We start from the raw sequence: 17,545 nt of genomic DNA on the forward strand, positions 1-17,545 counted from the left end.
TGATGTTCTCATGCAGTCGTACGTACATCTGAAGGCGAAAAGAAACTTTTATGCTGTATTGGTTTTCCTGTAGAACATAAGATATGTTCATGTAAACCACTGTAAGCAATTCACAAAAAAGAAAAAGGTGCTAAAGAAATATCAAGACCTACCAGAAATAAATAGGGAGCAAAGTTGTAATAAAATTTTCTGAGGCAAGAATATTATATAGTTTGTCTTAAAAGACCAACTAACTATTTGCAGGCATTGACATGAGCAACACAATGGTTTAGCTTTTCAAATGTAGTTGGAGAAATCAGTGCTTCGATGTTATCACGTCGATGTCAACAAAAACTAGTAATAAAAATGTTGATCCATAATTCCAAATAAAATCATTTCCTCAACCTCTCCTCACAGCATTAATCTAATTAGTCTCTTAAGCTTATTTCAAACTGTTAAAACCACCAAAAACAGGGCGGTTCTCAACGTTAAATGCTAAAAGAAAAAGCAGCAGCCGCAGCAAGAATATATTTGTTCTACAAGTCTGCAGAAACACATGAATTATTGTTTAATCAATTGAAATCATGCCATATTGTCAATCAAACTGAAATAGAGAGACTATTCCTGTTTGTCACGATTTCTCTCACTTACAAGGCTACTATGCTATCATATAAATAGTTGAACAAAGTTATTTTATGGAATTTCAGTGGAACATTAATGATATATACCTGCATGGAAACGACTTTTCGCTTGGTTCATGGTGTTTGCAAAAGCTCAGTGATGGTCGCATGTTCTCCACCAGAGGAAAATCACAATGACAAACGGATCTAATCAATGTGACAAAAGAAAAAAAAGGCTTCTATGCTATTTCAAGTGAAAAAAGGCTTCTATGCTATTTCAAGTGAAAAAAGACATTCAAGTGAAAAAATGGCATAGTACGGATATATTTGATCATTATCACCATATTACAACTTGGACAGGAAAAATGAAAAATATTACAATCTTCATTGCAGATGCTATGAAAATTGATTAGTATCAAGTTATGGTCCTAGATGTTTCATACTTCAAACCTACATGATCGACAAACTGTTGATAAATATTATTACATGATAGTTTCACAAGATTAATTATGAAGTGGTTAAATGGGGGCAACTAGGAGGAAGACTCAATTAGAAATTTCAATCATGAATTTCAATTATTGTACACAAAAGCCTAATAAGATTTTGCAAAAATAGCAACTTCATCAGCTGGATTACCAGTCATGAAACCCTTGAGGCTGTTCAAAAGGGAAGCATCCTATTCATTTACTTTTAGTTCCTCAGCATCACTGAAATTTGCATTGTAGTTAGTAGACAGGTTCTCATCTTATAGTTACAATTTCCATAGTTTGATAAAGAATAGAATAATAAGCTATTCGACTTCGCACCTAGCTGACCATGGACCCCTAGCCCATTTCCCTTCAGTAATTACCTCCTTCAACACCTCATACTAATTCACATCTGCAATATTACTGTAAAGGCACCCAACCACTCTCAGCAAAGTCAAAAGGAAAATATATGTGCAGACAATGCAGTTCTATCATGCTTCACCACATAGATGAGACAGAAAAAATAAAAGAAACACATGGAACATCTAAATTAATATTCTCTTCTTGGTTCACAGTATAGGCAATATTGCTGGAAAAATGCTAGAGTGTGTAGTGTGGTTTGAGGATACCTCGAAGCAACAAGAAATGTCTTCATAGAACTAATACAGAATATATGGTGGAACATTAAACATACTTGCGAAATTACTGGCACAAAGAAATTTTTTTATGTAGTAGGTCTCCTTATCAAAGCACATCAGAGGACCATGATTACCTATCTCGAGCGATGCCTGGATGTCCTCCAACCTGCTCTTTACATGAGACACCAAAACTGAAGGCTCCATGGATATCCCAAGATCTTTACCTGGCTTCCCAGGTACATCTCTCCTAGATACCACCACACTCCTGTTAGCAACATCAGGAGGCCCAACCTCTAATTTTAAAGGGACACCGGAGATCGATTGTCCAAAAGGAAGTCAGATTGAAATAGACAGCTTAGTTTTTCAGATACTGAATGACTCCTCAATAAGATTCAACAAAGATGATTTAATGAAACAAAATGCAAGAATCAACTTATGCAACAATCAGGCTTACACACACATTTCAGGATGGATTGATGAAATAACAAAAAAATCCTGTGTCGAAGGGACACAACTGAAAAGGTAGAAATGGAGAAAATGTGTAGATCACATTCAATAAAAAATTCAGCAGTTGGGATAGAGGTTTAGATTTCTCCATCAACTATATTGGTGGTTTAAACAGTCCAAACTGACTGATTCAACAAGAAAGATAGACAAAGTAATGAAATTTGTTTCTCAGATGAACCAGTAAGAGCACACAGCTCACATGAAGTAGTAAGGACACAACTGTTGGAGAAGACATATGAGAATAACATCACAAATGAGTGCCCTGTTGCACTGTGATGGAGATGCCATTAAAATTAGGTGGAAACATACAACAAATAAGCAAATGATACTATCACTGAGTAACAATCTTACCTTCATCTCCCAGAAGTTGAATTTCCATCCTGGAGTCCTTTGTTCCGAATCATCAACTTTGATTTTGACTCCTGCTTTATGCAGTACTTCCTTCAGTAAGGTTATGGCATCCATGACTCCATTTTCTCATCAGCTGTCTTCCAGATTGGCACTATTATCACCTGATGATAAATTGTCAAAAATAGTACCTAATATCTCATAAAATACAAAAATGAACAGATAATACTAGCAATAAGGCTGAAGCAATATATTTTGTGGTCCTCTTTCTAAGTTTTTCACCATCAAATTCATCAACAAAAAACTACACAAAAGACAAGTATGTAATGCAGATTCCCAGGTACATCTCTCTTACGGTTTAGAGTTTAAGGTTGTTAAAAGTCCTCTCTATACTAAACTCAAAATGATCACAAATTTCCAGAATCATTTTATCCATGTATAAGTTTCTCCATGATCTCCTTCACAACTCACATAAGTCTTTAAGTTTAGAGAGAGTATATAATACGAGAATATGTATTCGACAACAAATCTTGTGTCATGCAAATGCAATCACAATCAGCTATTTACATTGTGAAACACAAATAATACAAATTTGATTTATTATATCTTCAAGTTTTTAAATCTCCAGGTAACAAACCCATCCTCGAGATTTTCCAATAAATTCCTCAAGTTGATTGTAATCCTTCTTTTGAAGTTTCTCAAATAATTAATTTTCAGCAATTTTAAGTTGTCGTTAGTTTTCTAATCTTTCACCTTAAAGCTTGCTGAAAGTACTCAAATAGACTAAAATAGACTATTAATATATAGATCAGTTAATAATTTGTTAGCATTGTAATTGTTCTCATGCTACCCGATAAACAAGGTCAAGACTCAATCCTTTATGCAAACAATAAAGTGCTAAAGCATTTTTTGTTGATAGTTAACATAGTAGCCATTGAGAGATGTTTTAGTTAAAGATTATTAGTAACTACTTCTTAGAAAGCAGAGCTTGCATAATAAACGTGCACGTGATTCAGTAACAATTTATCTGTAAGGCCAGGATAAAATAAGGGCAGACACCCTAATAAAAAGAAAACACATCATGAGGAAGCATCCACTGAACTTAAGGTGAACTGAACATTAATAAGTTTGTTTCAAAGAGACAAGAAATGAAGGACCTATTTTCTTTCTTGAAGAACTTGTTGAAACTTCAAAGCATGAATTGTTGTGCATGTACAATCGACCACTTAATTAAATATTTCAAGTGAACTTATATGGCTAATAGCGGAGACCAAAAACCAAGGATGTTAAATCTCAAAGTACCCAATCTTCACCAAAATAAAAAAAATATTTGCACTTGCTAACTACATATATTTTAACAAGTAGGAATTGATTTGACCAAGATACCACACTGGGTTGTTCATGCTATTTGACCCCTTCAAAGAATTCAAATCTAACACTAACGCTTACTGAATCTTCAGATCATTCACTAATTTCATACAAGCTAAGTAAATCTACAAGATCGTGTTTGAACTTTCTTACCGTGATGCAAGAGCAACTAAACCCATACCTATCACCTCCCTTAGTTGAAAACAGCAACTATTCCACTGCCTCTGTTACATAAAGGGCAGATAGAATAAGCTGAAAAGAAACCTCGTTCCACAGATGGGGGGACTCCTCTGGCTCTCCTCTCTCGCTTCTTCTTCCCCCCTCTTCCCCTTCCAACTGACACCAACCACCCAACTCAACCCACCTCCCAGACTGGACAACCCCCTCTCATTATTCTCCTCCTCCCTCTCATTCTCTTCCCCCTCATGTAGGTCTTTGCACCCATCCCAACTAATATCATTCCCCTCCCCATACCCCCAACAACCCCACTCTCCATCCTCCTCCTCCTTCAATGCCAAATTTTAAATTTTAATATTCAAGGGTGGCTCGCTTCGCTCGCCTCATGCGTTTTTGTCACCTTGGAACCTGTGACTGTACTGCTTGACAGATTGAGTGGCTTCTGCAAAGCTGTGACCATAAAAGATACTCGTAGTTGTTGAAAGAGTTTAACATGACCTGCCAAATTTATCATTTCATCTAACTTCTGGTGATTAGTTGATGCATGTTTCCCTAAGATTTCCCTTCGTGCTTTAATCAACTTCATAACTTTTACTTTGTTATAAATCAAGTTTAACCTTGAGAGGATGGTCAAGCCATGATTTGCAGAATTATACATTATTAATGTTTAAGATTTAGTTAATTCAAATAAAACTCAGCTACTTAGTCTAAAATGACAGTCTAAGTTGCATGCATTAACTATGATACCCGACAGAGGATAATACATTTCACAACTATAAGACAAAAGCAAACACACCTGAGGGAAGTACATGTTGCTGTGGCCGGTTTCTTTAAACTTCACGTTCAGATACTCCTGAAAAATAAAAGGGGCACAAAGCACATTTTTACAGAGAAAGTCAATAATTATATTGAAAAACAGAATAAAGAAGCATCAGACCTGTATTGCCTCCCATATGGCGTAGCCGAAAGCGCGGATGTCCATAGTACCGCGAACGGGGCCATAGTCCGCGAGCTCAGCACTGGCGATGACGTCAAGGTACCACGAGTTGAAATCCACCTATCGAGGGGTGACGAAACCCTCGTAGATCTTGGAGGGCTTTCGATCAGGGACGGAGGCGGGGGCGTGGGTGAGAGCAAGGAAGGCGATGGCTCCTCCTTCGCGACGCTCTGGGCGGAGAGGCCTCTGCTACCGGCTCCGCCCATGGGAGAAGTCGGCCGGAGGCGGAGAGAGAGGGAAGGGGGAGATAGGCGAAGGGATTCTGATGGGGAGAGGAGAAGGGCGAGAGACGGGATTCGCAGAACCCCCATGGAGAGAAGTTGAAGAACGAGATGGCGAGGAGGAGCCAACGCTGGTGATCAGAACTGATTGATAGGAGGGGTTTTATAGTGTAGGCAAAATTGCAAATATATATATATATATATATATATATATATATATATATATATATATATATATATATATATATTCCTTAAAATTATGTTTAGCATATTTATCCCTCTCAAATCCAAAAACTTATGTATATCCCTGTGATTAATCTTTATCAAGCGATCATTAGAATCAAGAAATTAACATTTTGATTTCCAATAATGTCCTTTAGAAGAACTATTATTACCAATAAGAATATCCAGAGTATTTTATGTATTATCTTTTTATTTTTTGAGTTCAAAATAACTATTAGTAGCGTGTAATGTGAGTATTTCTAGACGTTGTTTATATATATATATATATATATATATATATATATATATATATATATATATAAGGAACACTTTATATTAAAAAAAAGAAAATAAAAAATAAGACTTGGGATAAATGATAAATCGTGAAAAAAATTATTATTTCATACGATATAAGAAAGGGGCCCAATTTACACAGGTGGTATAAAGTGCCACCCCCGGTAATCTCCTCCGCTTCTCCCCCGTCTCGATTTATTAGGGCACGGCCACCAGATTACCGTACTCCGCCTCCACGCCGTCGCCGGAGTCACTGCACGCACCTTAGCTGCCTTCCGATCCACACCATCTCCCTCACGCTTGGTCCCTTGGCACCGTGCTAGCTACCTGCAATTGTCCGTCTTCCCATCCTTATTCCTGCTTCAAGCACCGCCAGCGGCGTCCGCGAAAGAGCATCTAGGTATGGAGTGCCAGAGACGTCCCGCCTGATCTGCTGGCCGTGTTCGTGTACAGGATGGAGACAATCGAGGTGCTGGTGTCGTCGGGAAGAAGACCGGCGGTGGGGCCGGCCTATCCCCGTGTCCTTGCTGGGTGAACGGAACCCGTTCCTGCAAATTTAGTGGCTTCTTTTTTCTGTATTTTACTGTGCAAGAATCCGCGACAAACTTATGCTGGTAATGGGTTAGCAAATGTTTTTTGCTGTCTCAGTTTGCTTGGTTATCCTAAAAATTGAATTTTGAACTGGCTTTTGCTTGATATATGGCTATGGCTGCCTCGTACTCCCACCCAGTGCCTTACCAAATAGGTGCGAGGAAGACTGTGACAAGCATCTGAAGCCTATATTCGGTTCTTGCCCAGGTGAGTTATTTATTCCTTCTTTTTTTCAATCTTCTTTATGTTAAAATGATTGTTAGCAAGACTTTCGTCTCGCATCATTCAAACGAGACATGTTGTGCTAGTGAATTTTCAAGATGAAATGGTTACCTTCATGATTAAATAATATTTGTCAGGCTTCGTGTTAAGAATGATTATCCATAATGTGATAAAAAAAGATGATCAATCATTCCTGTGTCAGGAACTACCTGCTGATCAAACTTACTGTAGAGCTCAGAAGTAGATCTGTTGTTTATTCCTTTGTATTGATAGATTAAATTTGCCTCACATTTGAATTGATGGAGAGGTTAGAGTTACCTATGCTGTATAGCAAGGATTCTATGATTTAATTGTTGATGTGTTATATTTTATTTTTTTTAACATCAAGATAACTAACATTGTTTTTTACCTGGATAAATTATCATTCTCATTTCTTCTTTTTCTTGCTTGATTAATAAAGGACACTGCTTTTTATGTTATTTAATTACTGCAGGACCAAGTAAGCTATATTTAATATGGACAAATTTTCTTGCTTTAATGCAGGAACATTTCTTGCTTTGCTTACCAATTCTGGTTAATATTAGGTTCATTATAATAAATCCAACTTTACTCATAACCTTAACCACTAAACTGGTTTATGATTGTTAACTTTCTTGCTTATAACTAAGAGGGGTTGGCTATGTGCAGTCAGTAATTTCCATATTCATGGAGAGTACTAGAAGTGAAGGAGATGAGTTAATAGAAGATTATGTGGAATGTCTCATGTCACTGGATGCTAATGCACGCCCATGTGAGAATGATAATTCCTCCCTTGCAACTCATGCTGAAGATCCCACAAGTATTCCTGTTGGAATAATCGTGCAGCCAATAAGAGAGTTGGCACCTGTCGGTACAGAGGACAATAAAGAACCGACATTAGGTATGGAGTTTGAGTCTGATGAGGCTGCAAAGTCATTTTACAATGACTATGCCAGGCGATTGGGTTTCCCTTTCCGGGTTGGCAGGTCTCGACGTTCTAAGGGTGTTGAGGAGGTCCTTATAATGAAGAGGTTTGTGTGCTCTAAAGAAGGTATTTATCGGAAGAAACCTTCAAGTGAGGGCACGAGGAAACGTGAGAGAATATCGATGAGAGAAGGTTGCAAGGCAATGATGGAGGTGATACGTGATTCTGATAGATGGGTGGTCTCAAAGCTTGAGAAGGCTCACAATCATCACCTTGGGACATGTAGTCGAGTGGGCTACCTTCGTGCAAGAGGCTTTATTGACACCTCAGACAAGGCGAGCATAGTGGCATCAGATGCAATGACTCTACTTCGACAAAATGCTTTTGGCGAAGGTGGAGATGCTCAGGGTCTTCTAGATTACTTCAAAAGGATGCAAGCTGACAACCCTGCATTCTTTTATTCCATACAGGTTGACAACAATAGCTGTGTGACCAATGCTTTCTGGGCAGACTCTAAAGCTAGAACTGCATATGGCTACTTTGGTGATGCTGTAGTCTTTGACACAACATACAAAAAGAACAAGTACATGATGCCTTTTGTTACATTCTCTGGAGTCAACCATCACTTGCAGCCCATTATCTTTGGTTGTGCCTTGCTCATCGATGAGACTGAGTTCTCATTTATTTGGTTATTTGAAACATGGCTAGCGGCAATGGGGGGTCGCCCTCCAGTGTCATTGATTACTGATCAGAACAGGGCCATGGCAGCGGCAATTGCAAAAGTGTTCCCCAATACATGCCATCGATTTTGTAAGTGGCTTATTTTGAGTAGAAGCAAGCAGAAGTTAGCCCATGTCTATTCTGCACATCCTACTTTGAGAGGGGAATTGGAAGAATGTGTCATCAAGTCTGAAACTATTGAAGCCTTCGAAGCTAGATGGGCGTCAGTCATTGATAAATATGACCTTAGGAAGAACACATGGCTTCAGGCACTATTTAACATCCGTCAAAAATGGATTCCATTGTACTCGAAGGACACATTTTTTGCCGAAATATCCTCAATGCAGAAGTTAGAAACTATGAGTGACTTATACAAGAAATATTTTAATACGAAGACCTCGTTAAAAGTATTTCTCACACAGTTTGAATTAGCCATGGCAGACCGATTTGAGGATGAAGCACAAGCAGACTTTGAGACACTTTGTACAAAACCAAATCTAAAGACTGCCTCACCAATAGAAAAACAAGCATCAGCTATCTATACAAGAGCAGTATTTAATAAATTTCAGGAGGAATTTGTGGAGTCGTTAGGTTATAATGTTTACAAAATAAAAGATGGTGCTAGTAGCAAATTTAGTGTGACAAGGGATGAGGATTCTCTTGAGACGTTCATTGTCTCATATAATGCTGGTAAAAAAACAGCAACTTGTAGTTGCAAAAACTTTGAGTTTTCTGGCATTTTGTGTCGCCATGTTTTGGGAGTATTCTTAATGATTGATGTTCGAGTACTTCCTAAAGAGTACTTCTTGCAGCGTTGGACGAGAAGTGCAAAAGTTGGTGCTATAATGAATGAACTTAGCGCTGAGCCTCAAAATACTTGTCAAGAATCCATTACTTCACGATATAATGATCTTTGTCGTGATGCAATTAGATGTGCAGAGAAAGGGGCAACATCGGTAAAGATATATAAAGCAGCCAAAGATGTTCTAAAGAAGGCTTATGACAATATTATTGCTTTTGAAAAAAACACTTCAAAAGGTGCACAAAGAGATGTAATCAACATTAATGAGGAAATCACTATAGATGATGCGATAAATGATCAATCTTTACAAGATCCTGAAAGAAAGGTATGCAGTTTTCTTTGTTGTTACTTGTTATTTCTTCTTCTGTTGGTTTATACACTGTCAAATATTGCTTAATGATTCTTTTGATCCACTATCTATTATTGTGCCACTGCCAACTACTGTAGTTGAAAAAGATGTCAGGGCTTATGCTTATGCTTCATTTCATTTCTTGCTTATGCTTCTTAATTCTGTTGCTATCATATTTTTGAGCTACATCGCCTGCTAGTGAAATGTCAGATTTCTTTTACGTGTTGTAGACTTGGATAAAAGCAATCACTAACAGTGATTGTTGCCAAAAAAAAAATTATGGTTGTATGTTCGGGAAGCTTCTATTGCAGTTTTGTTAGACATTATTTATCAACATGTGGACATCAATGCTGCATCTTGAATAAACTAAACGTGATTGTAAGAAGCATTTTGTTTGTTTATCCATGAAATGCTTACCACTCATGTAATTTATTAATTTTTTAGTTTGTTACATGAATCTACTTAAATTTGAGTTGATAATTATCTTTGGGGATAAGTTGGCTAGTCATAGTAATATTCAAATTGTAATAATCAACTAGTTTTTTCTAGTATCTTATGGAGGTGGAGAGATTGATGGAAGATCTCCTTTGTGCTTGCTTATTCATAGCTGCCACGTAGTTCTCTGCTTGTGATACATGGCATGTTTCTGGGCATATTTTTAAGAATGGATGAAATGTTTTAAAAGCATTTGTGTTATGCTGTTCGACAGTTTGATGGTTTGTCCCCCACTTTCATTTGCCAACTTCATGAATAGAAAGTGAAAGTGCTTTGACATGTTATGTAATTCACCATTCAGTACTTTTTCTTTTGTATTGATTGTTGGGATTAACAAAGAATTGTGAAGTCAATATGCTTATTTTACTTTGTCATCATCTGATGCATTTCTGGATGACTCTTGCCAAAATTGACCAGGATCCATGAAATTTTTGGTAGAATTTGTGAGATCTTGTCAGCCTGAAACAAACCTGAATCTGGTGGCAAAACCCATAGCTGGGAAACTCTAGGCAACAGAGAGATTTTCTTCAATCATGACTGATGTTTGGTGAGATTAATTATTCCCTTGGGACTCCTTAAGCATCCAGGAGTCGGTCCATCAAAACTCTTATAGATGTGAAAAATTGGAAGGGAGAATTTTTAGTTTGTAACAGGGAGAAACATTTATTTCAAAGGCACAAATACATACACAGTAAATGCAAACACACAGTCTTTTTTTTAATAAAAAAATTACCCATTATAATAGCTTCTAAAAAGTATCGGATGCCCCATGATAGCTTGAAATTAGATAATTCTCTTTCTACATAGATGGAATGTTTCTGCGTAATATAGTTTACTTTTTATTCAACTGACTTCTAGAACTTCTAGATCAATACCTCTAGTTCCATGCAGAATGTTATTTGCTTTGGATATTGATCGATATTATTTAAGTTCTCAGGTAACTAACTTGCTTGGCCAGTTACTTGGTTCCTCTTGGTCACCGTAAAACATTTCTCCGGTGGATTTGTAAATTGTTTGCGGTGCTTTTGCTGCTGCTTGGTGTCCCCTACCCCGAATCCTTGAGCTTGCAGCAGGTTGCCAAAGAGGCTTGAAAAAGCATTGCTCTCATTGCTTCATCGAAGCAGAGCAGTCTCATGATGCTTTCAGTACCTTTCAAGACTGGAGCAGCTTAGTCAACAGAAGGGAAGTTGATATTGGAACTTCGATGGTGACATCTCCAAGGCAGATCTGCAATGCAGTTCACGATCATGTAGATATACCAGTTCATTATGTTTGTGCCTTTTTCTTCTTTTTCTCCTTGCTTAACTCGACCTTCACTGCCTTAGAGCTCTAGATCAACATGTCAGAACCTGATCCAAACTTGTGGATTGTAAAATTTGGACTCTGTAGACTGTCAAGAATTCCAGCTTACAGTAAAGCTTCTTCATTGCTTACAAAACCAAAATTTTAGTGGTTTTCATTAGGTGACCGTAAAAGGTCCCATTGAGTTAGTAATCTTGTGGGACTTGGTGGGAATGTTTTCAAGACAAATGAGAAAAAGAAAAGGATTGCACATTCTAATTACTTAGGTTTAGTTAACACAAGACAAGCAATGAGGTAAGCAAATCATGTATATATATATATATATATATATATATATATATATATATATATATATATATATTTGTGTGTGTTAAAAATATAATAAGTATAGTCCATACACTTCTTAAGTTTACTAGTGACGAGTCTTTTATTATTAATATCATAAATAATTTAAAAATAAAAGATTATTAAATAATATTTTGATGCCTCTGAGTTGTCTTTAATTTATTTCTTATAACTTGAATTTTCTTAATAATTTTTTGTACTTTGTCTAGTGCTAACAGTTTTTTGTCGTCAATTTCTTCCCAACATATTGATGTTTTACACTTTCTTGTATATAAAGTTTCATAATGAGTCATCTAAATACTTGAATGATAATTATTATTGTAAGTGAATTCGAGAAAAATATCTTTAAGTGAGTCTTCAACTGTTTAAATTATTCTTTTTGATTGATCATCGATTTAAGAGTGGTAAACAATGCTAAACTTAACTTTAGTGTACATAGATTCTTATAATTTTTTCTATAATCTAAGAAGAAATCTAGAGTCTCTATACTATATAGTCTTACTATTTCATTAATATATAAGTTTAAAAATCTATCAAAAAAATAAATCATATTGATAGGTAAAATTTATAAAGATTTGACTAACTTATCAATGATAATTCAAATAGCCTAATGCTATTCTATAGGTCCTTGATAAACCTAAAACAAAGTCATGGTAATACTTTCCTATTTCCATTCAAGAATATATGAAGATTGTAACAAACATTCGTATCTCTAATGCTCTACTTTGATTAGCTAAAAATTCAAATACTTTGAAATATATTTTGTAATTTTTTTCCTCGTTCCATCTTACTTTTTGATATCTCTATATATCTTAATGCTATTAGGATGTATTATATAATTAGATTTATGTTTTTCCTTTAACATTTGGTTCTTAATGTTTGGATCATTGAAAATATATACTCTATCCTTATATCTCAATGTTATCCGTCAAAATTTAAAAATCAAGCTTCAATTCCTTTTATACTTTATTTTGGATCAAATATGGATCTCTCATTTTTCTTTAATTTGGTGGGTGAGATTGGATTGAATCTTAATAAATGCCATCAATATTCTTTCTTTATAATATTTAAATCATAATTTTCTTTTAACAACTCTCATTACTTTATAATCAAGTTAGTCATAAAAATTATAGATTTTCTACTAAGTACATCAGTTATAACATTGGCTTTACCAAGTTGATAATGAATAATATAATTATAATCCTTTAGAAGTTTTATCCATCTTCGTTGTCTTATATTCAGTTTTTTCTAGATAAAAATATACTTTAAACTCTTTTGATCACGATTTCAAATATTTGTGCACGTAGGTAATGTCTCTAAATCTTTAGACTAAAAATAATTGTTGCTAACTCTAAATCATTAGTTAGATAGTCCTATTTATAATTTTTCAATTATATGAAAACATAAGCAATCATTTTCTCATCTTATATCAAAACATAGCTAAATTCCTTTCTTGAAGCATATCTATAAACTACAAATCCATCATTACTATTGAGGATATGTGTACTGATCAATATTCCTTTTAACTCTTAAAAACTTGGCTTATAATCTTCACCATCATTCAAATTTCATATTCCTTTTTATTAGTTTGATGAGAGAAGTATCAAGAATTCATCTTCAAATCTCTTGTAGTAATCTAAAACTTTTAACTTCTATCACATTCATTGGTCTTTCCCATTTAACTACTACTTCCAAAGATCTTGAATTAACCCAAAATCCTCAAGCCAAACTAAGCACACTTATTCTCCTATTCAACCCTCAAATACAAGGTAGAAGGCAACAAACTCTAACTTGGTAATATTTTTCTCTTTTTCTCTCTAATTACAAGTGTTTAGATAACATAAGAGTGACACATGATCTTTCATTTTTCTTTTTCTTTTTTATATTTTTCTCCTCCACTAATTTAATATGAAAACTTTTATAAATTATATCAAAATTCTAGGATTCATAATTTGATCGCCAGCATTAGTCCTCCAATATAAAAATTACCTAATGTAAGAAATTATTAAATAAATTCTCATATTAAAATAATTAAAAATTTTATGTTATCATAAATAATTTAAAAATAAAAGATATTATACTCTCTTGCTCTTAAAGAAAATTTAGTCCTCTAAATTATCATATCTCAATCAATAAAAGATGAGCGTAAACCTTCTTCGTTTAAACTACTTGATTTGATTCTTAAATATCTTTATCCCAATCTCCTTTTCTATCAATATCATAAGCACTAAACAAATCTTTAAGTACTTAATTCTTTCTTCGCTACAAAGTTTCTTAACAGCAGTTATGGTCCATCTGGTTGTGAGGTGTGCTTGTAATAACTATGATTTAGTCTCACCTCTACAAGAATTGACTGAATTCTATTTTATTTATTTAAATCGGGTTTGAGTACTTTTAGTTGAATTTGGGATGCCTTCTTATAAGTAATTAATCAAGCCGGATTTAGATACCCAAATTATTAGATAATATTAATTTTATCTAAGTTTACTAGTCTTCTTATCAATCAAGTGTTGTAGAAAAGGAGTGTTCTTTGAGGGCACATATAAGTCCAAGCCTTTGGAAGAAACACATGCTGCATTAAGTCAATCACAGTCGTCTGGTGGAACGATACCTTCTTCGGTTGGTCTGCATCCTGCAGGATCCCCAGAGCAGAAACTTTGGACCGGGAAGAGAACGACGACTCGAGTTCCAACTGGCTCCCAGTCGAAGTAGCGGCTGTCCTTTACGTGATCCATGTGTAAAAGAAGAAACTCCATTTTTTTGTTTTTTGTTTCTAGACTGGAAACTTCATCTTGCAGATCTTGCGTTTCTTCCACGGCTGCAGGCCTACAAACTTCTCTTTCTTGAGGAATGGAGGAAGCTGAGGTTGAAGAGGAAAGCATCTGATGCGTAATTGCCTTCAGGAGAGCATTGAAAGGACTGGCCAGTATGGATTAATTGTCTTCAACGGATGCAAGTTGCACCGGTTGATCGTGCTATTTGATAGTATCATGAATGTTGTTGACTGTTGTGTCGATTCGATTGGTAGGTTCATCCTGGTATCTCCTCCTCGTTAATGTGGAGTGCTGATGTGATGAACCAACATAGAAGGTCTACTAGTGGAGAGGTGAGATAAAGGAATAGAGGTTTCCCTTGTCGCAAGGTCATCTCCTGGCCACCGATAGTCTTGCACAGTAGGTCTGTATTGGGGTTTCTTAGCTTCATCCCTCCAATGCTTAAGTCAATACAAGACGGAGGAGAGAAAGACAACTATGTGCCCTCCTCCCCCCTTCAATTTGGCTGAGGACGTAGTTTTTATATCTGGGCACCGAGCAATATAATTTATTGTCAGTCATTAATGCAGAGGCATGGCTCGAGATGTCAACTAAGAGGTGTATAGGAAAGTTGAGGCATATGATCATTAATGATCAATGGTTCTCATACTTTTATTATTTATTAATCATATTATCTGTATCTCTATCTGCATAATCTTCTCCGGTTTTCCTATGCGTTCTCTAACTTGGCGTCTATGGTTAGAAAAACTCTGATGATCCTTATTCCTTTTTCTTGATTTCAAACCCTACGTTCCAAGACTAGTGCTTCTTCAACCTTTTCACCACCTCAGGTAACCGGTCCACGTTCCTCGTCTTCCATCTTAGGCTTCAGCTCGTCTCCTTGTCTTTAATATAATCAATTCGGATGTCTCAGTAGAGAAATTTTCCCTCTCTATCTCTTACCAAGATCTTAGCATATAAAATTTCTCTTAACATGTCCCCTTTTCCTTCTCGATCATATGTAAGTCAATGGAGTTCCAACTTAGACATATTAATCATTTCGAGAATTGGAACAAATCAATTTGTTCCAGCCGAAAGGGCTACTTCTTTGTTCTTCAAGTTCATTTGCAGATGTGGCAGTTTCTTCTCAGATGCCCTGCCCAAGAAACAAGGAGAATTCCAGCTGCAATTGTGGGACTCGGTATGCAAGAGGAGAATGAACTGAATGAGATCGATCGTTTGAGATTTTGGCTTTTCATATCACTTCAATGAGTAAACAAATATCATACATGCTGTTTTGATTGCAAAAGCAAGAAAGATAAGACTGTGATTGGTGTCAGTGATCTCTTATGGGGTTTTCTGAAAGATGAGCTGCATGCTTACAAGGAAAAGATATCCGAGAGTTGTATGTATCAGAATTAGAGGCCTCCTCATGATTCTTCTTCACTGCTGATCTGAGGATTCTTACAGGAGAAGGAGAACATGATCGTTCATACATAGATATGCATCCAACAATTTACAGTGGATATGTGCCTTCAAAATAATGGACTAAGATCCTGCAAGCATGCCTGCGTATTCGGAGAACAAAAGAAGAGACTTGGAGATATGATCGGTGAAGGAACGGAAGACATGGAAGAGAACTGGCCCAGCGTGAGCAGCAACGGGTCTCCACCTTCACCAGCTCCGACGTTCTGTCCCACGCCAGCATCATTCAGAGAGTCCATTCCGGCGCCTCTCTGGTCGAGATCGGAGCCGGTTCTACAGCGAGAAGAGCTCGAAGAAGATGACTTCCCCGTCAGCCGTTGCACCAGGCTCATGAAATCTTGGGGCCTGGTGTGGAAGACCTTGGGCGTGTGCACGTAGACGACGACCGGCTCGCGGTGCTCGTGCTCGTGCTCGCCCCGAGAGAGAGCTGCAGCCGTTGCTGGTTTCTTGACTCTGCATGAATCCCTGCTCACCTTGAGTGGCGGAGGCCTTGGGCCCTGAAGCTCTCTTCGGGAGGAGGAAGGCATGGTGTGGTGCCAATGTTGCACTGTCGCCGTTCCATCGCACCCTATCGTCCTCGACCTCTCTTATAGAATTATGGGCCATCGTGTATGTCGGTAGCTTGATAGTGGTTGGGTCGGGTGTTGAAAAGTCATAAGTCCATGGTCAACATTGGCACATGACTGTTGACTTGTAATGGAGATGGTCTCACAAGTTAGATGCGCCTTTTGCTTTCTGAATCTGATGGTTGACATAAAAGAAGAAGAAGAAGAAGAAGAAGAAGAAGAAGAAGAAGAAGAAGAAGAAAAACTAATCCAGAAAACAGTCAAAATATTACTACAACAACGCACTCCGTCGGCAATCTTGTGAAGAAACTCTCCACATTAAGAAGTCAACAAAAGTATGAGCGATGGGTTTAGTTGCTGCGGGCAGGGATTGCGTTGAAAAGAGGGTGACGGCCGATGCAAAGGGAGGAAGAAAGAGGGGATGTGGATACAACAGTAGTCTGACTTTGGTGAAGATTTGCTTGGTCAGAGCAGCAAAACATGAGGCGGACGAAAAGACACTTCGTGTCCACATTCGTGGTCAAAACCAAAATAAAAAATAATAATAATAATTGTATATAATTAGAAAAATGGTGCTCAAATGCAAGATGAAGATGATGATGATGATGATAATAATAATAAAGGTTGCCAAATCAAACACGAGGGTTCGAAGTTTTGGTGATGATGTAATTGTCATTAGAACTGTGAGGTTTGTGTATGAATGCTAATTGAGAAGGTTGTAGGTAGTTGTTAGTTGGCAACACACACAAACTTCCCTACTTCAATCTAAATCAAACTCAATGATGACACCCCTCTACAATATTTAATTTTTTTTATGATTGCGAGTTAAGGATAATTTTCATTCATACATATGACCGAATCGAACGAGTGTAGTTTGATCCTCAACATGTGCTTAACAAATCAGACTTTTTTGCAGGATTTTTAAATTTTTCTATCAGTTTTCGATACTAGTACTCGTGGAGGAATCATCTTGGTCGTATTTTAGGATCAGTTTCTTAACTATAACTCGAAAAACAAATAAACTTAAGATAATATATCATGTTTTTAAATCATTTTAGGAGATTATTATTTGTAACCCATTTTTACTATTTATAATTTTATTTTATTTTTTAATATTTTCATATTATCCCTTTA

General features: G+C 36.5%; 2 protein-coding genes and 1 long non-coding RNA gene across 4 annotated transcripts; 1 reads left to right on the top strand and 2 right to left on the bottom strand.

The window, feature by feature from the left end:
• Positions 1-267: 267 nt before the first annotated feature.
• Positions 268-5,463, bottom strand: LOC103990351 (uncharacterized). Of its 2 annotated transcripts, XR_010497867.1 has the most exons (5): positions 5,042-5,463; positions 4,901-4,957; positions 1,839-2,723; positions 708-1,489; positions 268-523 (listed from the first exon to the last, which is right to left on the bottom strand). It is a non-coding gene; the product is annotated as an uncharacterized LOC103990351 (long non-coding RNA). The 2 variants fall into 2 exon arrangements; XR_010497866.1 differs by having other exon boundaries at positions 268-1,489.
• Positions 5,464-5,985: 522 nt separating this feature from the next.
• LOC103990350 (protein FAR1-RELATED SEQUENCE 9) lies at positions 5,986-11,404 on the top strand. The gene is made up of 4 exons (XM_065157770.1): positions 5,986-6,452; positions 6,569-6,636; positions 7,339-9,441; positions 10,898-11,404. The coding sequence occupies exons 3-4, from the start codon at positions 7,357-7,359 to the stop codon at positions 10,943-10,945; spliced, it is 2,133 nt and encodes a 710-aa protein (XP_065013842.1). The 5' UTR covers positions 5,986-6,452; positions 6,569-6,636; positions 7,339-7,356; the 3' UTR covers positions 10,946-11,404.
• Positions 11,405-15,895: 4,491 nt separating this feature from the next.
• On the bottom strand, positions 15,896-16,372 carry LOC135643750 (VQ motif-containing protein 20-like). Its single transcript, XM_065161087.1, has one exon. The coding sequence runs from the start codon at positions 16,370-16,372 to the stop codon at positions 15,896-15,898; it is 477 nt and encodes a 158-aa protein (XP_065017159.1).
• Between the last annotated feature and the right edge of the window lie 1,173 nt (positions 16,373-17,545).

This window comes from Musa acuminata, chromosome BXJ3-7, assembly GCF_036884655.1.
Source record: "Musa acuminata AAA Group cultivar baxijiao chromosome BXJ3-7, Cavendish_Baxijiao_AAA, whole genome shotgun sequence".
NCBI classification, from domain to species: domain Eukaryota; kingdom Viridiplantae; phylum Streptophyta; class Magnoliopsida; order Zingiberales; family Musaceae; genus Musa; species Musa acuminata.

Bases quoted from the DNA above. Each gene is read 5' to 3' on its own strand.
- LOC103990350 (XM_065157770.1), top strand. From the start codon at position 7,357: ATGGAGAGTACTAGAAGTGAAGGAGATGAGTTAATAGAAGATTATGTG. The intron at 9,442-10,897 runs GTATGCAGTTTT...TTAAGTTCTCAG, and splicing joins TACAAGATCCTGAAAGAAAG to GTAACTAACTTGCTTGGCCA.
- LOC135643750 (XM_065161087.1), bottom strand. From the start codon at position 16,372: ATGCCTTCCTCCTCCCGAAGAGAGCTTCAGGGCCCAAGGCCTCCGCCA.